This window comes from Rhinatrema bivittatum, chromosome 17, assembly GCF_901001135.1.
Source record: "Rhinatrema bivittatum chromosome 17, aRhiBiv1.1, whole genome shotgun sequence".
Classification (NCBI taxonomy): Eukaryota; Metazoa; Chordata; class Amphibia; order Gymnophiona; family Rhinatrematidae; genus Rhinatrema; species Rhinatrema bivittatum.
In genome coordinates, this window is record NC_042631.1 from 35,775,176 (window position 1) to 35,799,073 (window position 23,898).

General features: G+C 45.2%; 1 protein-coding gene across 1 annotated transcript in view; it reads left to right on the forward strand.

Moving 5' to 3' along the window:
- TH (tyrosine hydroxylase) overlaps nucleotides 1-23,898 on the forward strand; it is a 76,235-nt gene that overhangs the window by 12,694 nt on the left and 39,643 nt on the right. The window contains exons 2-4 of the mRNA XM_029583035.1: nucleotides 1,317-1,538; nucleotides 19,152-19,326; nucleotides 23,458-23,546. Coding sequence (XP_029438895.1) covers nucleotides 1,317-1,538; nucleotides 19,152-19,326; nucleotides 23,458-23,546 — 486 coding nt within the window. The remainder of the gene's footprint in view (nucleotides 1-1,316; nucleotides 1,539-19,151; nucleotides 19,327-23,457; nucleotides 23,547-23,898) is intronic.

Genomic DNA, 23,898 nt, shown 5'->3' on the forward strand with positions numbered 1-23,898 from the left:
CACCCAAACCCTGCCCTAACCCCTCCCCTTTCCCTCATTTAAATTTTAACGTCACGATGCGGTTGCTATCACATGCATTAGGGCATTATCGCATGCAATATGGCCATAACTCACGCGATAAGGCCACATCGTGTTTTAAAGAATGACCCTGCAAGCGACTTTTGTACTTCCTTCTATCACTAACATATATTTTAAAAAGTCTTGCTCTCCCCCATTTGCCGCATTTGCTATTTTTTCTTCTATTTGAATTTTTGCATTCCTGACTACTTTCCCAGCTTCGCTTAATTTTTCCAGATATTGTTGACTGTCTTCCTTTTTCTGTGATCTCTTGTAGTTTATGAATGCTAATCTTTCCTCGCTTACCTCTTCAGCTACTTCTTTAGAAAACCATAATGGTCTCTTTTTCCTCTTCCCTTTATTTATATTCTTAACAAAAAGATTAGTTGCTCTTATGATATCTCCTTTTAGTTTTGCCCATTGCTCTTCTACTTCCTCTAGATTTTCCCGTCCAGCTAATGACTTCTTGAGGTGCTCCCCCATTATGAGAAAGTTAGTTTTCCTGGTCTAGGACCTTCACCTTGGAATGAACCTTCATCTCTTGCATCCTAATATTGAACCACACCATTTGGGGGTCACAGGTTCCCAGATGATCATCCACTCCATCAGAAATACTGTCCCTTTGGCCCTCTGTCAAGATCAGATTGGATGCATGTGCTAGCAAATATAAGTGAGAACAATCCGCACCTCTGTACTCTTTAATTCTTGTTATGTCCACAGTGACAGAGATTCATTCTTTTTGTCTATGTTGTGCTTTTTCCAATGGTCTTGGGTTATTATATCTGAAATAGAATGGCATTTATTATCTCCACTGAATATTTTGGGGTGGGGTTTATTTATACAAATAAACTTATGTAAGTTCCTGGAAAATGTGATTTCAAATTGTAAAACAATATTTTCTTGATGTCTAAATAAAGAATATTCTAGAACTGGTGCAGAGTTGCCAAGTGATCCAGTCTCTGGAGCGAGAATTTTGTTCGAGCCTGCATTTTTGAAACACCATCCTGAGGCATTCTGGTACTTATAGAAATGATTGCAAAAAGACATTTTGAAGCCTACAAATACCACAATATAGTAGGGTACAAGCTGAATGATATCTCTGTCTGGGTCTCTCAGAAGCTCTGTTAAAGAAAGCTAGACCTTCTGCAGTTTTACATGTTCTAGAGACTGGAGGAAGGGTAGGCTAGAGAGGAGGAATCAGGCTCTAGGCATTGAAGACTGAAGAGTTTGTAACCATCTCTCCTCTGTCATCCTCTCAGTCTCCACGCTTCATAGGGAGAAGGCAAAGCCTCATTGAAGATGCCCGGAAGGAGCGAGAGGCAGCGGCAGCTGCGGCAGCGGCGGCAGCAGCCGCTGAAGCCAGTGACGTCATGGACAGTATCGTGTTTGAAGAGAAGAATGGGAGGGCCATAGTGAACCTGCTCTTCACCCTGAAAAATAGCAAGACCTCAGCCTTGTCTCGCACACTCAAGGTGTTTGAAGTAAGTGTCTTACTCTTGTCCATTTGTGCGCTGCCGTGTGGATCATCACATCAGTGACACAGTGAGAAAACAATCCTGCAAAATAGAACATTCAGTTCCCCTGTAGAAGTCAGGAGATCAGATCTCTGTGACACAGAGACACCTATTACATTCCTTTTAGTTTTTAATTAGTTTTGTTTTAAGCCAGGGAAAGAATGTAAGAATTACCATACTAGTCAGACCAAAGTTCCATCCAGCCCAATATCCTGTCTCCAGCAGGTGCAAGCAGTGGGCATTTAGAAGAAATGTACAAGAAACAACCCTCCGCATTCATACGTCCAACTGCCCCACTAGAACAGCATACAAAGGAACCCTACACACTCCCTCTCACAAGCCCACCCACCTTAGCTCCACAAAAGATCGAGCTCTTTCGATTGCAGGACCCACCCTTTGGAATACCTTGCCTCCTGAACTCCGTCTAGAGCCATGCACCCAGAAATTAAAAAAAAAACCAAAAGACCTGGCTCTTTAAACAAGCATTCCCTGAATAACGCTACGCCCCCACATCACCCAATAACAACTCCCTTCAGCCACCAAATTTTTCCCCCTCCCCCAGGTCTTACCCTCCTCTACACTCACCCCCTCCCCCCTTCTCCCTCCCTAACCTCTGAAATTCCCATCAGGCACTAAATATTTCCTCCATATTCCCCCCTGAACAGAGTCTCTAATACCTCCCCCCTCTCATATTTCCTGCTCTCCCCCCCCCCCCCACCCCCAGAATCCTCCCCGGCGCACACAAATCTATGCCCAGTTTTATAACATGTGCGCGCTGAGTCCTAGGGGAGCCCTGATGGCTTTCCCCGTTCCCTCCAAGGCTGCTCGGAGCAGACTCGGAGGGAACTTTCCTTCAGCCCCCTCCCCCCACCTTCCCCTCCCTTCCCCTATCTAACCTGCCCCCCAGCCCTACCTAAATCTCCCCCTATCTTTATTTTATGTTGCGCCTGCCTCTGGGCAGGCGTAGGTTGCGCGCGCTGGCCGACGGCTGGCCCGCGATCCCGGGCACAGCAGCAAATGGCCGCTGTGTCTGGAGGCTCCAGCCAAACCCCCGCCCCACCCCATTTTTCGAGCCCCGGGACATACGCGCGTCCCAGGGCTTTACGCCCGGCGCGTGTAGGCTTTGAAAATCTGCCCCGGTATGTATATCCCCTATCCTTACCTAGTTGTATATGTATATCCATATCCACTATGTTTTATCTTATACCCCCTCCAAGTTCAATGCACAGTGTTCCATGTACTACATTTAAGTTCCTTGTAAACCGATATGATGTTCCTACGAATACCGGTCTATAAAAGCTTCTAAATAAATAAATAAACAGTGTGTTCGATCCCATCATACTTTAAAACATTCATGGTTGATATCACTGATCAGTATTTAATATATGTATGGGCAAGGCCAAAATGTGTATCAAAAAAAAAGCCAGGACACAAAGGATAGGGACAAGCAATCCCATGGAGACATCTGGCAAAACTATAATAGAGGTGATAAAATCCTCCCACAGCAAATTTCTTTCTTAAAGAATCCACTGATTTCATGCAAAAAAATTAAAAAAGATCAAGTGGATGGGGCCCCTGGCTGAATGGGAAACATTACCGTGCAGAAGATCTGCCGCTTGCAGCCCAAGCTTCTGCCTGAATGCAACGAACAAGGTTTGTTTCATTTGGAGGGGGCTCTCGATTCATCTCAGGGCCCCTCAAATAAACCCAATTACTCTTAGCTGTCACGTTTTGTGCATTCATTTTAAACGAATGCACATCCCTAACAATTATGCAAAAGAATTACAATAAATATAATCCCCTTGATACAGAATACATACCTGCCACTCAGCCCATTAATTTGCACATACAGATCTATTCTAAAATACACAGTAAACATTTATATTGCACATAGCTGACTCCCTCCTTTCACTGGCTTCTGATATTCTCCACCCTCCCATACTATCTGTTCAAGCCTCTGGGTTGTTACCCCTCACCCCTCCCCGGGCAAGAGCCAATTCCCAGTCACTCTTGCTCACTGGTGAATGGCATTGCTGGTGGAGCAGGAGACCTGGTGCAAGGTCTTTGGTTTAGGACTGACACTGCAATGACCAGATTAGGTAAGTTGTTGTGGGATATAAAATAGAGAAGAAATCCTCTGGTATTTGATGGGGAGAATGTATTCCAAACCTAAAATCAGTTATCCTGATCTGCAACAAAACCCTGACATCTCCTTTCTGTGCATCCTCTACGTGTGTGGACTCCGGCCTCTCCCTGTCTGTAACTCGGTTTGCCCGGCCCCAGTCGTACCATACGTTCTGCATCTTGTCTTCCCGGATAGGATGCAAACTTTCTGATTAATGTTAAAGTATTAAGCTGAGGAGGGAGCATTAATTTGTGCTTCTCACACTCTGGATACGCCAGACTTTTGGAGCTGTATTGTCCTACAGAAAAGGGAATTCTTTGAGGGTTGTGGTGCCGTTCCTTGGGCCGGCATAAGAACTATCATTGTACATGAGCTTTCTGAATGATCTGGAGAAGGCACAATATGCTTGTGCCCATCCTCATCTTTGGGTTATTTTTATGTGGGTTTAAGAAAAGACACCACATAGCTGGCCCACTGACATTGGTGCCTGCTGCCATGTAGGAAAGCTAGGACTGATTACACAGTGCAGCTTCTCTTGGCCATCGTTGGCTGGTAACATGGCAGAGGCCCTGGGGAGGCGGGGGTGAGGGAGCACGCTGCAGCGGGGATTGGAGGGGGTGAGGGAAGGAAGTACCAGGTATTGCATGACAGCGACACCTAGTGGCTGGCTTAAGAACCAGTTTGTGCTGATTCCAGAGTGAGCTATGGCCAGTGCATCTCAGCTAGACAAATGTCACTGCGATGGCTGGACCAGATGGGAAAGATAAACAAGGGAGGATGAAGGTAAAAACTGGGTAGCTAAGAATGAAGGCTTATGCTCAGCTGTAACCCCTGTAGGGGACAGTTTTGAGGTTTTAATTGAACTGGAAGCCCAATTGAACAGGAAAAATCTCTCACCACCCCCCCCCCCCCCCCCCCCCCACATAATTGGTATCACAACCTGCAAATGACCCATTCTCTGGATAGAATAGACAAATGCTCAATGCTCACACACATGCTCCCTGATGTGACAGAGAAGCATGCAATAAAAGAATATATTTATTAGAGAAGACCTGCAGAATTGCAGAAACAGAGCCTGAGAGCTGCTGCTGTCCCTTCTTGCTAGGTCACTTGTTTTGCTCACATTCCAGTCCTGTGCAGTGATCTCCATCAGATGGCGGCTTTGAGAAGCCATCAGGAACCTGTGGATCACTCATACCTGCAGTTCCCTCTGGCCATGCATGGGAAGGATATGAGGAGAGGCAGCTGGAATGACATTTACATGGTGAGGGGGCTGTGTCTGCTCTGTGTGTGGTCACAGCCCTGCCTAATGCAATCACAGCTGTCAAATTACCACTAATCCATTAATTGTGCCTGGATAGGGTAACAGAGAACCTGAGATAAATTAGAAAGCTGGAGCCTAAATTGAATTCGTTGGTAACTTGTTGTCTGTTCCCTCTTGCATCTCTGTTTCTAATTAAATAAAAATCAAAGTCTCTGCTCCTCTTTCACCTGCTGAAGCGCTAGAGGATTTCAGGGGTGTTAGGTCTGCCTAGGTCATTGCCTGCTTCCTGTAGTAATAGTGCAGGAGACTCCTTTCCTCTCTCCTGTGGTGGGAGAATTTATGAAGGAAACACTAACTGTTCTATTTACCATACTTTTATCCTCTCTAGCAGTGCCTCTCTCATAGTCAGAGCCCTTGGTTTCCTGTAGGTTTCCTGTAGGCCTAAGATCAGGCCTTCTAATGTCTTTCTTTCTTCGTCAGTTGTCTCCTTGAAGGACATGCTGAAGTAACATCACTGTGGTGCCTTCCTTCGTAGCAGATGGCATCATTTTGATGTATAGTTGGACATTTCAACAACCGTACATCAAAATGCCATCATCTGCACCAGAGAAAGGTGCCAGAATCACATTACTCTAGTGCATCTTTCAAATGGACAGCATCATTATTCAAAGATTGACAAAGAAAGATGTCAGAAGGCCTGGTCCTAGGCCTAGGCCCTGATGCCAGGTCTAGGTCTAGGCCTTGGTAAAGGAAAAAAAGCAATAGATGAGCTGGGTCTAAGCACCAGGTCTAGGCCTCATTGACAGAACCAGGCTTTGGGCCAGCCCTGGCATTGGGCCTAGTCTTTAGCACCAGGATGAAATCTCAAGCTAGGCCTTAGCACTGTGACCAGGCCTCAAGTCATGTCTAGGTACTGGGACCAGACCTTGGGTCAGGCTTTGGCACTGAAACAAGACCTCAGGCTGGGCTCCGGCACTGGTTTCCAGGCCTTGGGTCTTGACTCCAAGGCCTTGTCCCAGAGGAGGCCTGTTTTTTCTGTTTGAATTTTTTTTTCTTTGTTTTTGTTTTATTTCTTTTTTCAGTTTGGGACACAAACCATAAAAAAAACAATTAAATAAACTGAATCTCGATGAAAAAACAAATCTCCATAATGAAAAAGCAGACCGAAACGAAAATTCCATGGGGAAACGAAAATTCTGTGGCAACTGCCTCAGAATTTTCTGTTCCCCATGGAATTTATTATTTATTTATTTAGATCTATTGCCCGCTTTTTTGAATGCAAAATTCATACAGAGCAGATTCCAGTCCAATTAGAAGAGCAGCAGATGAGCAAAAGGCCATCTGCAACTTTACAACAGATAGTGTAAGCAATTTAAAGTTGCAGCAATTTAATTAGTAGCAATTTAGACCATGTCAAATTCGCATTGAAAAGGCGCTTAACAAATATTAAGTTCTATTGACTAAGGCCTGGATTCACTAAGCTGTGATATTTTATCATAGGAAGGGCCCAATATCATGTGTGTGTGGGTGTTTCTGCTATATTTTGCCCCTCCTCGATAAAATACCATGACCATATTGCCGCGTTTTTTTACCTCACATAAAAAGCCTACAAGACAAAAGAATGTGGCAGAGGCCTATACAAAGTGTGCTGGCAGTCCCCAATGCATGGGGCCGCCATCACCTTAAGTGACCCTGCAGCCCACCATGATTCCCCCCCCCCCACACACACAAAAAAAAAGTCAATGGGTGCCTTATTAGATCCCCCCCCCAGGCCCATCCCGGTGCTGCCAATTAAGCCGGCCCCACCAAAAAAAAAGTACAGCTTCAAGTTGCCGCATGACAACAATCCCCCCCCATCCCACCTCTTGAAAATTCCTCAAAAGAATGAGGGGCCCCGGACCTTGCATATCACATGATAGGGGCAAGGTCAGGTCGGTGCCATTTTGGAACAGGCCCAGGACTAGGCTCCTCGGGTCCTCCATATGAATACCAAGCTGTTTTTAAGATAATGGGAATGTCAGGGAGTCTGAGGGGGTTTGAGGTGGGGGATCACTAGCCACATCAACTAAATTTCTGGACAGTTGAGGGTGGGGGTGGGAGGCTACTACCCTCCTTGTATTTTTATGGAATGGAGAGGAGGGAAGGAGGCTCACTCTTTGGAGGAGTTGGCATTAATAAGGAGCAGTTGAGTGGGTGGGGGGTCTAATAAGATCCCTGGTGACTTTTTTTTATGTGTGAGGGGAGCTGTTGTGGGCCACAGGGCCCTTTAATTCTACAATAATGTTTTTGAAATAGGTGTAGATATAATAATGTGGATGACAAATCCTAAATCAGCTGCATTATTTTATTTACATAGGATTAGGTATGCATGAACTGCTTTGCATGGATTTGGAGTCTGTTTCTGGACCAAATGTTGCATGATATCACCATGATAGGACTATATTGTGCAATATATAGCATTTATTCCATGATATATGCTGTTTAACATGCATTATAGCCTTATCACAGCTTGATAAGTCTTCCTACAAGTATGATAAATATAGTGTACTATTCTAGTGATTAAATTCTGGAATTAAATAACATAGCAAATACAGCAGCAACTTAAAACAGCATGTTTAAGGCATTTGAGGAGATGCCAGGCAGTGTCCCTTTGCCCTTCGATTTCTTTGGGCTTGGGATTTGGCATTAACGTCAGGCTTGTCATTGTTTCCTGAAATGATAGTTAATCATGTATTTCTTGGAGCCCTATTGAAAGGGAATTCCAAAGGCTGGTGCTGTTCCCAAGAAGAATCTGTTTCGGGTGGCCGTTCTTTTAATTGATTGAATTTGAGGACGGAATTGACTTCAAGGATCCAAGTGAGGATCTCGGTGGTCTAGCTGGTAAGTATGCAGATAACCTTTCATTTCGGGTATATAGGCGCCGAATATCAATGACAATGCATTGAATTTCATTCAGTACATTATTGGTAACCAGTCTAGCTTTTGTAGAGCGTGTGATGTGATTGGGCTTTTTGCATCCTATCAGTTGTGTGATGGAATTTTAAATTAAGGGGGAGTATGTGGAGGGCCTTATCTGTTAGGCCTTTGTAAAATGCATTGCAGTAGTCCAGTCATGTGGGTACTGTGGCATGGACCACCGTGAATAGATGAATAGATGCGGTCTTCATACATTTCTTAGTTGACGATGACAGCCCTTTACTGTTGGCTGGATTTGCAGAGGCATGGTGAGTTTTGACTCCAGTATGACTCTAAGACTTTTGGCCTGTGTTTTTATTGGGAGCTCATAAGTTACAAATGGAATTTTTAGGTCCAAAACTTATCTATGATTGTTTTGTATCCAGAGGATCTCAGTTTCACTGGAGTTTAGGAGGTTCTTGTTGATTTTTTTGTCCATTCTTGTATGGTTGCAAGGTGTGTGCTAAGCCTCTTTATAGCTGTTTGCAGGTCTGAGTCCACTGGCAGCATGAGCTGGACATCATCTGCGTAAACGTAAGCTTTTATGTCAGAGTCATGGATCAGCTCTGCTAGTGGCTTGAGATTTATGTTGGGTGACCCCAGAATCTAATGTCCATGGTGTTGATGTGTGGTCAGCAAAACATACAATTTGTTCTCTCTCTGTCAGAAAGGATTTGAACCAGGTAAGAACCTTATCACTTAGACCAACTTCTGCAAGTTGATCTAACAGGATGTTATGAGCTACAGTGTCAAATGCTGCAGAGAAATCTAATAGCACCAACACTGCTGTCCTGCTGCCCAGCTTCAATTACTGTATCTCAAGAGATCATCCAGCAGGGCAGTGAGGACTGCCTCTGCTTTGTGGCCTTTCCTGAATCCAGATTGATACTCCAGACATGGTTTTTAAGCTAGCTAGTTGTTCATTTCAGCTTTTACTGACTGTTTCATTAATTTCCCCGGGAAAGGAATGCTAGACACCGGGCAGTAGTTTCCCAGTTTGTCTGGATCCAGGTTTGATTTCTTTTTTTTTTTTTTATAAGCAGCCATACCATAGCTTTTGCTTAGCTCTGTGGGAAGCACACCCTCAGTGATTTTGGCTTATAATTTATAATTTTGGTTGCCCAGACTGTGAGGCCTTCTCTTGCTAGTTTTATTAGCTTGAATGGACATGGATGAAGCGTGCGGGCGTCTTTCTGAGATCATCTTCTGCGACTGAGGTGGAAGAATCCTACATCTCTGGTATGTTTGGCGCTGCCAGACTTACCTTTGACTCTGGGAAAGGGGTGTATTGATGTTGTAGAAAGCTGAAGGACCTTGATTTTATTTTCAAAAAGAGTAGCAATGTCATTTGCCGTTAGTTTCAGTTTGGCTTTGTTGTGGTGATGGTTTTACAATTTCAAATAATTTCTTGGTTGGATTTGGAGCTTGTGCAACAGAATGGGAGAAATAAGCTTTTATGGGTATGCTAATGTGTAGTTCGCATCTTTTCCAGTAGTGTTTTGTCCCATTTTCTTTCAAGCTTTTTCTCTTGAAGTTTTAGGTCTTGGAGTTCAGGTGAGTATCTATGGGAAGGGTATAGGACTTTTTTTTCATTCTGTGCCTTTACTTGCTCCTTTATAGATGATGGCGTCTCATTCAGAGGTGGTAGTTCTAGTGCATTGAGCAGGTTTTCTGGTGTCTGGGTTTTCTTGTTCCCGATCACTTTCGAGGATTTTGTCATATCAATTTGGGGGTCCAAGCCACCTCTACAGGCGGCAGAGAGGCGGGAGAAAGGTGTCCATAGACCCCACAGGGCATTAGTGAGGTTTACTGGGGATGAGTTTTGTGTCGCTTGGTCCTTTGTATTTTTCTGCAGGACCATCGGGGACCCACGCTAGTTTCCCGATGCTCCTGCAGGAAAATAACAACTCCTCCCTCAAATGCAATAAAATAATGGGGCTGATTCTTTTTTAAGTCAGCTGCATTATTTTATTAGCATAGGACTAGGAATGCATGAGTTGCTTTGCTTGGATTTCAGATTTGCAAAATTCATGTATGTAAATGCCATGCAAAGTTGCTCATTGTTTCAGGCTCAAACATTGCGTGATATCATGCAATATACAGCATTTAAAGGACATTGTAGCCATATCACGGATTTGTGAATCTAGACCTAAGTTAGCAGGATAAATGCCGATTTTCAGCATTATCCAGTTAACACAGCTGGATAACTAGGAATGTCGAGGAGAAGTCCTAAAGTTAGATGGATAAACTGATCTGGCTAAGTTTGATATAACTGAGTATATTCAGCGGTTCACCCACACTGCTGAATAACCCTGCAAAATAATCTTGATAAGTTTATCTGGCTAACTTTGGCCATCAAACCGCGATGTTTTATTGTAGAAGGGTTCCCACTGTCATGGAGGGGTATCACGCAATAGCTGAGCCCCTTCCCTGAAAAAGCATCATGGTTGTATGCTGTGTTCTTTTGACTCGTGTCCAAACACTGTAGGACAAAAGAACACAAGTGGCTCTTTAAAGTGATGCTGGCCCCAACCTCATAGGATGCCATCGCCTTAAAGGGCTGCTGACCAGAAAAATAAAAGTTGAGGCAAATGGGAAGGTTGAGTGGGGATCAGTACTCAACCCATCTCAACCTGAGGCCACCATCAAGGCAGCCCCAACACCTCTAAAAAGTTAAAAATGAAAAAATGTAGGCATGCGGCAAATTGAAGCAGTCTGCTTAAGAATTCCAGAATCGCCTTCCAGAACTTGCGTAACATAACTCAGCCCCAGAAAGTACCTGGAGCCACATTACAATTTATACATTGATCTTAACTTACTAATTTGGCTTTATAGGCAACATTTGTAGTACATATAGCCATCTCGGTAACTCCACCATTTTAAATAAATGTATCCACCCACTAATGGATGGTGGAAGTGTCCACCACTCAGTTAATTTCCACTTGGTCTTAAGCAACAGTGGGAGGATACTACTTTTATAAATGTTCGAGATATCAGCTGGGATGTTACTCCCTAGATACTTCACCTCGGTGTTGACCCAGTGTAATAGAAACGGCCCTGGTCAGTGGACTTTCATAGTCCCAAGGATGTCCAATGCATCCGACTTATCACAATTTATTTTAAGCCTAGAAAAGATACCAAACTGAGCCTGGAGGGCACAACAATTTGCAGAGAGGGAACTGGGGCAGTCAGAAAAAATAGGACGTCATCTGCAAAAGCAGCTACTTTAAACGATTCTTCACCCTGCTCAAACCCGTGAATTGCCAGGGAGTCAGCTATTTTCTGCAACAATGGGTGGAGAGAATATATAAAAGAGGGGATGGGGGCAACCTTGTCTTGTGCCAGAATGATAGAGCAAGGTTCCTGATATAATAAAGAAACATTGCGAATAAAATCACCCTCAAAGCCATAGCGATGGACTAAAGAAAACAAATAGCGCCGTATCATCTGGTCAAATGCTTTTTCGGCATCAAACCCCACCACTAGTGCTTGTGTCTGGGAAAATTGACACTGAGGCATCGATGTCCACAATCTAACAATATGCTTACTCGCTATCTTCCACTTCACAAAACCCGCCTGATTCTGAGAAATCAAAGCTGGCAATATTACATTCAAAAAGGTGGCAAGAATCTTAGCAAAAAGTTTCAAATCAAAATTCAAAAGAGATATGGGCCTATAGCATGCAGGCTGTTGTCGGATCTTTCCCCCACTTTGGAAGGACCATAATGTATGCCTTTTTGGCATCTCGTGGGAATGTACCTTGCCGTAAAACCTCAGAAAAATATTCCTTGAGGGTTATATGTAAATCCATGCTGAGCACCTTGTAAAAATCTGCATTAAGGCCATCTGGCCCTGGAGTCTTATGCAGAAGGCTGGATTTAATGCCTTCCAAGATTTCTGAAATGGTCTATTTAACCAAGAATTTTGTTGCTCCATCACTCTCGGCAAAGGTAGCCCCTGAAAGAAATTGTCTTCTGCTTCCCCAGCCCCTGCCACTGTGGCCCCACAGTATAACTGTTCATAGAAGGACCTAAAAATCCGGCATATGGCCTCAGCAGAAGTCTGTCAAACCCCACAAGTGTCTTGCAAAGCTTCTATATAATTATGCCCCCTTTTAAGTTAATTTAATTTTTACCAAATTAGCCAATAATTTGTCAGCTTTATTTCCAAAATGATATAACCAATGTGAAGGGTATAATGGACTTTTTCCTAGTCTTTTGATGGCGATAATTTAAATTATATAGGGTCTCTCTATATAGCCGTTTGATAGCAGCAGGTGGAAATTCAATGAATCGAGCTTTAATTTTTTGAAGCTCTTGCTCCAATTAAATTATCTGCCTATTAGGTAATCTGTTTCTCCTAATCACTTAAGCCGTAATCTCCCCTTGCATCACAGCTTTCCCTGCTTCCCAGAATAACAGAGGATTCGGCTTATGCGATGAGTTATAATCCTCACAGTCCATTTTGTCTTAAGAAACTCACCATTGCCTGAGAGATGGGTAGGGAATTTCCATCTGCGCTGTCTTACACTAGTAGCCCCTCCCCCCTCCCCCCCATTTAAGATCCACCCAGAGCATGGCATGGTCAGAAAACTCGGTGGACCCTGTTTCTGCTTTATGAATCTGGGAGAAGCTTGCTATGGAAACCAGAATATAATCAATCCAAGACATGGAGTCATGTGCCCGCGAGACGTGAGTAAAATCCTTTTCCTCTGGATGCATAATCCTCCATACATCTGATAAATGTAAATGCTTACACAAAAACGGTATTCTCTTATTACGCCCCAGTTTAGGGATGGATACTCGAGATTGTCGGTCCATGGAAGGATCTGCTACACAGTTAAAATCCCTGGGATTGTCAAGGTTTGCATGAGCTCTGTGAAGAACATGTGAGAATACACATTTAGAGCATACACACTGCATATGGTAACTGTCCATCTAAACAAATTCCCCGTGATAAGCACAAAGTGGCCTTCACTATCCCTATATGTGGAGACATGTTCAAAGGCTATGCCTTTGCCCAGTAGGATAGCAACGCCTCCTTTCTGGTTGACTGCTGAGAAATAATAGACCTGATCTACCCAGTCTCCAAGCAACTTGTTGTGTTCTTGATCATTTAATGTGTCTCTTGCAGACACCCAATCTGGTCTCTCTGCCTGCAAAGCAGGGCCAACGTTTTGGCTCGCTTGATAGGGGATCCCAAGCCGGCAATATTCTGCGAGAGTATCCGCAATGTATCAGCCATGTTTAATCCAAAGGAAAAGACAATCGGGCCTGCAGAGCCACCCTTCTGTGAAATCTTTCACTGCTCCCCCCCCCCTCCCCCAGCCTAGGGGATCAGTAGCTTGTAACGGGAACCCCAGCTACCGCACATGCCTCAATTCCCACAATTTCTACCAGCAAAAATCCCTTCTGTCCCTAACCAAATACCTGACTCTGCCCCTCCCCCCCCCCCCCCCCCCCACCTCCTCCCAGACTTAACCTCCATCTCCAGTAAATCTCCAAGAAACCAAGTAGGATCAGAGACTACATTTCAGATCCGTTCCGATGCCTCCCCGTCCCCCAAGCCCTATAGACCTGCACCCACCTGAGAAGCCCATATTCCAACTAATGGGCATATTATCCGGAACGCTATAGCATGAACATATGAAATAAAAATGAAATGACAGCAAGGATGCAGTCAAAAACACAATGTGCAAACAAAGAACCATAGCTATGTTATCCCAGTAGCCATGCAAAACGTTTAGGCACAACAAATGCTTTGCAGAAAAAGAATATCACTTCACAGACAGTGAGGCCAAAAAAGTCCGTGTGCTAGCCACAGAGTCAAACACTTTCCAGGCTCCGTTGTCTTCCACCTGCAGCCTCGCTGGATATTGTAAATTAAATTTCAGCTGGCGATTGTAAAGATCCGCACAAATCGGTGAATATTCTCTTCTTTTCTGGTAAACCAAAGCAGAAGAATCTTGGAAAAGTACAATTTTGTTTCCCTCATAAAGCAAGGATGACTTTTTTCCCTGTAGGCCTGAAGTATGGCCAGCTTATGTGTAAAATTAAGAAATCTAGCGATCACAGCTCACGGCCTTGTAGATCCCACTGCGTGAGCCCCCAGGCGATGGGCACGTTCGACATGGCAGCGCCCCTGAAGATGACCCAGGCCCGGTTCCACTAGGAGCCAACCTTCCAGCAAAGTATGGATGACGCGATCAGAAAGAGACTCAGGGAGACCCACAAATCGGAGATTGTTCCTCCGGGACCTGTTTTCCAGGTCATCCACTTTATTCCAAATCTAGTATCTTTTTCCCATGGTCCCCTGCTGCTGCCTCAATGCTTGTGCCTCTGATTCAACCTCTGCCACTCTTTTTTGAGTGTCCTCCACCTGCTGCTTGATCGCATTCAGCCTCTCGTTTCCCGACGCTATTTGCTGGGATAAATCATGAAAACGTCCATCCAGGGCCTGCAGCATGGCCCGAGTCACCTCCTGGACTAGTGCGCTACTTTTAGCAGCCTGGTGCGAGCACGGGGGGGGGGGGGGGCCTGTCGACCATTTTGTTTTCAGTTGGCTTACCCAGTGTTTTTTTCTCCCACTGCGGTTTGCTGGCCATATCCCCACCGTTCCAGAATAGAAAATCCTCAATGCACATCTGGAAAGCCTCTAGTGAGCGTGGTGTCAGCCTGGGTAGTAGAAAAGGGTGGGAAACAGGTCATTTTTTGGAGGAGGTACCAGGAGCGAGCCAGTTGCACGTCTCACCCGCTCATCGGATCACATGGTCTCCAAGCAGAGACTCTTAAATCCCTCATCCTATCCTACTCAGATTCTGTTGCCAATCATTCATTATCTGATAGTTCAGAAGAAACAGTATGGGAACAGAGTCAAGTTCATTAGCAAATTCATAGGTTGATTAAGTGGGCATAAGTTCCTGCTTAAGTAGAAGACAATTATTATTGAATTAGCTTTTCCCAAAGGAATACGAAGTACATTTCCCAGGCACAACATTATTAAGCATTGATCAGACATCCTTAACCCCTACACCGCTGCACAAGTTACCCCCTACACCCGTACGGACATTGTCTTGTGTAGTGGAAGTCTCAGGACATTCCTTTAGGCAGGGGCGGTTCTACAGGGTGACCCATGGAAAAGTAGCCCGCCTCCAATACCAGTGCCAGGAGGCAGGCTACTTTTCCATGGTCCACCCTGCATAATGAGGCAGGGTGAGGCGGCCGCTTCAGGCGGCAGAATTTTGAGGGGGCAAAAAAACGCCCTTCTCAGAACGCCACTGTGGCGTCTGCCTCACCCTGCCTGCCCCTGCAGCGGCTGCCGACCCCAGGCCGGTGGTGGAAGAAGAGGAGGGTCGCTGCCGTGGGCTGCTGCTGGAGGCCACGCCGGCAGCGTGGAGGAGGGATGCCACTGTCAGAGGCCAGGCCGGCGGCAGCTGAAGGGATGGGGAGTGGGGCGAGTGGGGGGGGGGGGGGTAAAGTGAAAGGGAGTGGGGCGAGAGGGCACCGACCCTCGCCTCAGGCGGCAGATCGCCATGAGCCGCCCCTGCCTTCAGTCACTGATACGACTGCATGCTGGCAGGTGAAATCGTGGTGCCCGCTGACACTTAGTTGATACCAGCACAGCTGATCAGGCAGCAGAACTGCAGGGGGAGGTGGTGCAGCCAGGATTGAATTGCCGCTGATATGAACCTTTTTAGAAGAGACTGGGAAGGTCAGGGATCGAGCAAGAAGAGGAAAATGAAAAAGAAGAAAAATAGAAACAGGCAAAGAGAGGCAGCAGGGAAGGGGAGGTTTGTGATGGAGAAGACAGGAAGTGAAATAGGAGAGGTCGTGGGAAATAGTGATAAATCACAGGATGACCTTGCGAGACTGGAAGATTGGGCATCCAAATGGCAGATGAAATTTAATGTGGACAAGTGCAAGGTGTTGCATATAGGGAAAAATAACCTTTGCTATAGTTACACAATGTTAGGTTCCATATCAGGTGCTATCACCCAGGAAAAAGATCTAGGCATCATAGTGGATAATGGATAATAGAAGGATTAAGGGGCACTCCATGAAGTTAGCAAGTAGCACATTTAAAACTAATCGGGAGAAAAATTCTTTTTCACTCAACGCACAGTTAACCTCTGGAATCTCTTGCCAGGGGATGTGGTTAGTGCTGTTAGTGTAGCTGGGTTTAAGAAAGGTTTAGATAAGTTCATGGAGGAGAAGTCCATTACCTGCTATTAATCAAGTTGACTTAGGGAATGACCTTTGCTATCACTGGCATCAGTAGCATGGGATCTTCTTAGTATTTGGGTAATTGCCAGGTTCTTGTGGCCTGGTTTGGCCTCTGTCGGAAACAGGATGCTGGGCTTGATGGACCCTTGGTCTGACCCAGCATGGCAATTTCTTATGTTCTTAAAAGATTTACAAGCCTTTGATTCTTGCCTCTGTATCTTCAACTACTTAATTCTCTCAATGTATAGCTCTTAGTGCAGGTTATGCATCATTTTGGTATCTCTACCTTATCAATGTGCAGTTATAGATTAGAGCTGTAATTTTGCTTTCCTCTTCCTTTAATGGTACCTTAAACTGCTCGAGCATCTGGGATTATCATCCTTGGTCTCTTTCTGTTTGATGGCTGCCAGGCCCTCCCCTTTAAAGAGGGGCAGGGAAAACGCCAAAGAACAAGGCAGAGTAAGAGCAGAGAAGGGAGGCCCAGGACAGAGTGAGGCTGAGAGAAGATCAGACAAAAAGACAGAGCCATCTGGAGAGGAGGTCCCCAGGACAGTAAATGTTGCTACAGTCAAATTTCAAGGTGAAATCCACCCATGCCCTGCCCCAGACCGTGCCCACGCTCCGTCCCTTTTTCAGAGCTGTTCATTTGTGTGCACAGCGGCAAGTAGATGCACACGCGGGCAGCTTTTAAAATCCGCTCGGCGCACGCCGGCCTGATTTCTGTGCACGTCTCCTGGCTTTGGGGGAGGGAAGCCGACCCCCTAGCACACATTTTCAGCCCTAACCTACGCATGTAACAGCCAAGCCAGACTGGCTGCATGCCCTCTCTGGAGGCTCTTACTTGGGATTAAAACTCCCACAGCATTTCTTAGTGTTCAGCATCTTGTAGACGGTGCTCACTACAGTAGACGATGTGACATATGCTGGGGAATTGGCTCAAAGGATACCCTGATGCAGGTTTTTTTCCCCTGTGCTGTTTCTGGCTCACACATTCGCCTTGCCGTCATGAAAGTTTACTGAATGCCTTGGATGTCTGATCTCATTTGGGACAGGCAGTTTTTTTTTGTTTTTTTTTTTGTGTGAATTTGTTTATTGAGTAATATCAACAAAACATCAGTTTTTAAATATCATTTATTTGTTGTTGAAGAACTGAATCATTTGCTTGTTTGCTTTTTATGCTGGTTGCACTGTATAGCAAAATATTTTTTTCAAAAACCTGATTTTGGACTGGGAACAATTATGTTTTATAAAATGAGGACTAGGGCGCATGATTCCTTATCCTAATTGTATAGGGATCCTTTTTTGCTATGTTAAATTAGTCCTTTGCCTTCATCCACTGTATGAGTTTTGTTTTTGTTTTATTTTTATACAATTCAACATTAAACCATCTAGTAAAAGAAAACTGTCTTCTGCAGACTGTGAAATATTTGAAAAGTACAAATGGCGAGTGGCAGCAGCCTATGCAAACAACTGCGCATGGCGACATATATGCATGTATAGCATTTTACATGCTATATTTTAGCATTTTATACATGCACATTCTAAAATACTCGGATCTCTACCCTGCAGCATACGCACAAGTGCATGTGATGCATTGAAACCACGTATATCAGTGCATCGAGGGTGCGTGCATTTCCTACCTATTTTAAAAATATACGTGCGGATATTTTACACGCAAAAGTCAGCTAATTTTAAAGCATGCACACGTAAATGAAATTAACAGTCTCACCAGTTGGTCCACCAGTTGTCCTCCAGGTCATCGAGACCTTCTTGCTTCTTCAGCCTGACCTCCTACCAGTTCACCCAGACCTCCCACCCAGCCAGTTCTACATAACAAACACATTTAATATCGATTATGCCAGATAATTAGCAGGCAGAAAAATCTGCAAGTAAGTTGGAAAATGCAGGCGGGTGTCTTAAAATAGCAACGTATACTTGTATGTGTTGGCCCTGCCCTGGAATACGTCTAGACGACTCCTTATTTTACGTTTGTACTGTATATGTGAGCGTGAAAGTGAAAATACGTGCATATTTTTGACTTTTTAAAAATACAGAGTACACAATTAGAGGCAATTATGTGGGTATATGGCAAATTTTTATGCAGGGAAAGTTTTGAAAATTCACCCCTAATGGTGCTTATTGAACATGTGCTTTTAAATTATATTTAAAGCTCTTTAGGTTGCTTTCCTTTAATTCTTATACAACCTTAGAAAGGCCATGTATGGTAGGAGCATCACAAATTCTGTCACGTATACTGGATTTGATTGCTTCGTGCAATGTAATTTGTGATATTTTGACCAGTACCAGCCATATTGCAAACAGGGTTACTGCAAGGGTTCAGCTTAAGTGTACAGGTCTGAGCTGATGCACACTTGCCAAGGATACCTAGGGTGGGCAGTTTTATAGCATCCTGGATAATTTGTGTATGAACATAAGTTACACCAATTTTCAAAGTGAATTTATGTGCATGAGTCTGCTTTGAGGATTATATTTGAAATTAAGCTCACAAACTCATCCGTCCATAGTTAACGCCTGCTTGTTGCAGTGCCTAATCTGTACATGTGAATTTACCTGCATAATTTTTAAAATAAAAAGTAAGCGGATAAATCCGAACTCTGCCCCAGCTTCGACTCTCTCTCCCCACACCTGGTATGCCTCTTTTTTTGTGCGCATAAAAGTATGCACAAAATCGGGTTACACCCATATGGTTATGCATACAACCATAGGAAATTTTGTAAGGAGCCATTTACATGCATAAGCCTGTGTTTTATGTGCATCAGTGGCTATGAAAAGTCACCTCTTAATATATGCAAGAAAAAAGCAAACAGCAAACAATGCTGTTTTCTGTGGTGCTTGTGACTTGGATTGGCCACTGTTGGACACAGGATACTGGGCTTGATGGACCTTTGGTCTGACCCAGTATGGCAACTTCTTATGTCCCTATTCTTATATTAAATCATAATGTGTCACACCTATGATTTCTAAGCTCTGTTTTTCTCTGATTTTTCCTGAAGACGTTTGAAGCCAAAATTCATCACTTGGAGACAAGGCCTTGTAAGAAGGCCCAGGACACACTGGCAGAGCTGGAATACTTTGTCCGTTGTGAAGTTCACAGCTCAGATCTCAGCACCTTGGTCAGCTCCATCAAGCGGGTCTCTGAGGACGTAAGGAGCGCAAAAGAGGACAAAGGTACCCATCCCGAGTTTTCTGACTTCACATTATTTCTGTGGCTGTAATATTGATTCTTGGCCCTTTTAATCCCCTGGAACAAAAAATAATAGCCTATAGATTACCACTAAGACCTAGCAGATTTCAAACTGGAGATGCTGGATGACTCTGTCCGGCCTTAAGTGCTGGAAATGACCATTTTAGCTTTCATTGGCCAAGCCAGGTTAGGACTCATGCACTTGGGACGGTCATAAGAAGGAGCACTCAGACACAGGAATATTTTGCATAGGAAGCTGCAGAGATTTATTTAAACCCATTTCCAACAGGATGCCTGTGATATTTCTTTCTTTCATGGCTAGAAATGACTGACTGGGGTGAGTTCAGCCTGCAGCCTGAAGTACAGAACATCTGAAAAGTGAAAAGGCAATGCAAACTAAACAAATTAGGATATTCTAGGCAAAAGGAAAAATAGAAAGCAAAAGGAAAATGCTGAAAAGGTTGCTGCCTTCTGTGTGATATTATGTAATGGATGCCAGGTGCAACTATTCAACCAACTTTATTAGCACCGTGGCAGAACTTGCTATTACATTGAATCTCTATCCTTTTAGATAAGTTTGAGCAACTGTTATTTTATGTATTTAATAAACCTAAATGGAGGCTAATCTTATTACACATTAGAGTTGGTATGCATTTAGGATTTATTTTAATTCATTATTTAGGAATTTTTCTGTCCCTGCTCACTTCACGTGCCCTCGCTTCTGGTGGGAGGATGTCTGTGGAAGGGGTGTGGGGGTGGTGTGTATGTGCTGTAGGGCAGGAGGTGTATGAGTGGAGGGTTGTATGGCTGGAGGCGCTATTTCCCTCCTTGCCTCTCCACTTTGTCCCCCCCTCCTCACCCTTGTGTGTGTGTTTTGGGGGGGGAGGGATGGGGAGGAGGGTGGTGATACAGGTATGTGTGAGTGTGTGTGTGAAGGGGAGGTGATAGTGGGGTGGGGGAGGGGATTTGGAGCAGTTTTGGGGAGTGCGTGTGGGGTGGTTGGATAGGGTGTGCATATAAAGTATGTGTTTGTGTGTGGGGGGGGGGAGGAGGGGTAGTGATAGTGGTGGGGAATGTGGGGGTAGTGGTATAAGTGGGGTGTGTGTGGGTTGGACACTCTCTCCCCCTCATACTCTCCACTTTGTCCCTTTCCCCTCTTGTGTGTGAGGGGGAAGTGTTGAGTGTTTTTTTTATATAATCTTCACTTTGTAGCCCTCCCCCGATGTGTGTGTGGGCGAGGGGAGGGAGGTAGTGCTGTAGGAGGGGATGAGTGTCTAAGTGGGTGGGGGGTTTGGAGATGCAGTTGCTGGTGTAGGTGGAGTGTGTTTGGGGAGTGTTTGTGTTATTCTGGGGTGGGTGTGCGTGAGGGAGAAGTGGCATGGCATTGTAGGTGGGATATATGAGGGGAGGTGTTGGTGTAGGCTGGATGAGGGGGTATTTATGGGGGAAAGTGATGGAGTAGGAGGGGTGTGTGTGAGTAGGTGGGATGTGTGTGTGGGAGGGGGATGGGTTGATATAGAGATGGGTGTGATTGAGAGTGCAGGGGCTAACTGGGGGAGGGTAGGGTTGTGGGTGTGTCCATGTACTTGTTTCCCCTTGAGTCCCCCCAAACTCCTTTCTTCCCCTCTTTCCCTTTTACACTCATCTCCTCTCTTACTTTCACCCTCCCCTCCCCTCTACCTCACTCAGCCCTCCCTCCCCACACTCTCCAATTTGTAGCCCTGTCCTCTCTGCCATCCCTTCTCCCCACATGTCTGAGTTGGAGGGGGCATTGATTGATGAAGGTTGGATATGTATGGGTGAGGGCACTCTTTCCTCCTCTCCTCACCCCTGTGTGGTGTGTGTGTGTGCATGTGATGGTGGTAGTAGTGATGTTGGGATGGGTTAGGGTGGATGGTCACCAGGCTCCATGTCATAAGAAACAAACTAATCCAATCCTGGTTTTGTCCTATTGCATGCAGGGACTTGTAGTTCTGATTGTCCCACTGATTTTCCTATGGAAATCAGAACGTCAAGTCCATACATGCAACAGGGTAAAACCAGGGCTGGATTAGCCTGTTTCTCATGACATGGAGCCAAGTGGTATCCCTAGGGGGTGGAGTTGATGGTGTGGGTGGGGATATAGGGGTGGGATGTGGAGGGGTATCTGTGGGTGTATGGATGTGTGTACTCTTTCCCTCTTGTAGCCTCTCCACTTTGTAGCCTTCTCTTCCTCCCTCCCCCCAGTGTGTGTATGTTGGGGATTGTTTGAGTGTCATGGGTGTGTAGTGTGTGTAGCTGGGAGCACTCTTCCTCCTCACATCCTCAACTTTCTCTCCCTCCCTTACTCCTACATGTGCGTGTGGGGGTTGGGGGGGAGAAGATGGAATAAGTGTGGGTGGGTGTGTACTGATAAGGGGAGATAGGTGGTGGTGTGGTGGGACTGTGAGGTAGGTGTGTGCATGCACTCTTCCCCCATTTAATCCCTTGCACCCCTCTCACCTGGTCCTTTATCCCCCTCTCCTACTCCCCACTCCCTCCCTCCCCTCGCACTCCTCTTACTCACCCCTGCCCGACCTTCCCTCCCAGTCCTCTCTTCTCATTCACACCATCCCCCTTCACTTTTCTCACTCCACCTACCCCCTTATACACTCTTCTCACTCACTAACCACTCCCCTCCCACCTCAGGCCGCTTCCTGCCACTAGTGGGACCTGGGAAACCAGGTGCTGGTTCCACTGCCCATGCTGCTGATCCCCCCCCCCCCCCCTACAATCTTCTCATTCATCTCTCTCCTCTCCCTGCCACCTCAGGCTACTTCCTGCTGCTGATGGGGGTCTGGGAAACCTCACCAGCCTTCCTGCTGCTGAGGCCTGGTTTTCTTCCGCTGGTGGGGCCCGAGAAACTCCAGCAGCCTTGGCTGCCGGTCCCACCTCCCTTTGCCCCACCACCATGGTGCTGATCCTGCCTCACCTCGCCCCTCCACCTGATGCCTCCTGCAGTGGCTGCCCGCGTCCCAGCTCGGGGTGCACCTTGCTATGCAGCCACGTGTACAGGCGCGCCGTGATGCCCAGCCAGAGCCCTTTAGATTTTTATAACATACAGACAGAGTATGTGTATTACGAGGCTAATTTTCAAAGGGCTTAGGAGCCTAAATTGGACTTTTTGAAAGTTTTCTGAATGCCTAGTTTTATCAGACTGCTAAATTTCATACCCTAAAATTTGATTGGCTATGGGTGAATTTAGAGGAGGGATAAAAAGGTTTAAGCACTTAGCACTGATTTTCTGCACTAGGCCCCTACCTTAGGCCTTGATTTACTAAGATTTTCCCCATGAACACAGAATGGGAGAAAGGCTTTTGTAAATCAAACCCTTAGGCTCCTAAATCTAGACAAATGAGTAGCAGGCTCTAAATTTAGTTACCTGAGTTTATCTGATAATAGGGGCCAACATTTAGGAGCTTAGGAGTTCAATATCAGGCTTGATAGGATTTGCTGCTAATATAATGTTTCTCATTTTGCTTTATTCCATGCCCGTTTTGGATTGGAATTTGAATTATTCTTGTTTTATAAATATTTGATTTATTTATTCCATTTAGAGCCCTTCGTTTTCAGCTTTTCTTTTCTTTTCCCGGAAATTGATCAGTGTTTATTAGAACAAGAACAAAAACGGGAGACCTCAGTGGAAGAAAATGATCTGGCATTTTTCCAGGTAAATATCGTTTTTGTTCTTGTTGTAATAAGCACTGATCAGTTTCCGGGAAAAGAAAAAGAAAAACTGAACCTGAAGGTCCCCAGCTATATCATTTACCTCTGCTTGATGTTGTTATCTCTTGTTCTACGTTTGGAGCATCTGTTGGCCAGTAAACTAGTAGACCAATGGAAGGTCAATCAATATTCAGAGAATATCGCCAGTGACTGCACAAACACAACTTTGGCATACTTCTAATGAATCCTGTAATTATGAAAAACATTGGTGTTCCCACGAGGAGTGATGTTGTGTCAGCCCCGACTGTATCAAGCAGGCCCGGAGCCGCGTACAATCCTGGCTGTAGTGCCCTACTCTGGAAGAGCATGCAGTTCTGGCTGAGTTACCCAGGGCCAGGGCTCTTGCTGACTCTCCTGTTTCCTCTTTATAGTTCACTGGTTTCCAAAGAAAATTTCCGAACTAGACAAGTGTCATCACCTGGAAACCAAGTTTGACCCAGACCTGGATTTGGATCACCCTGTGAGTGTATCGGCTTGACTTTTTCCTGAAAGTTCAGTTAGGCTCACACCCAGCCCTGCTGTTATCACAATTCTCAGGAAAGGATTCTGCTTGTGTAACCGTGGCTGGCAGAGCAGAATGAAATGTTCTGGCATGTTCCATGCCCTCTCTCTGTCTTTCATGTTCTTGCCTGTTTCTGAGCTGCAGCATTTCCACATTTCCTCACCGGGTGGCTGAGGTACTAAAATGCACCAAATTTCATGCAGAACTTGCAATTTTCTCTGTGAGTTTTTCTGCCGAGCCTTGCATGCAAATACACCCTGGCAGAAAGCTTACGCACTGAAGTTTTCCACAGACAACTTCCCAAAAATAA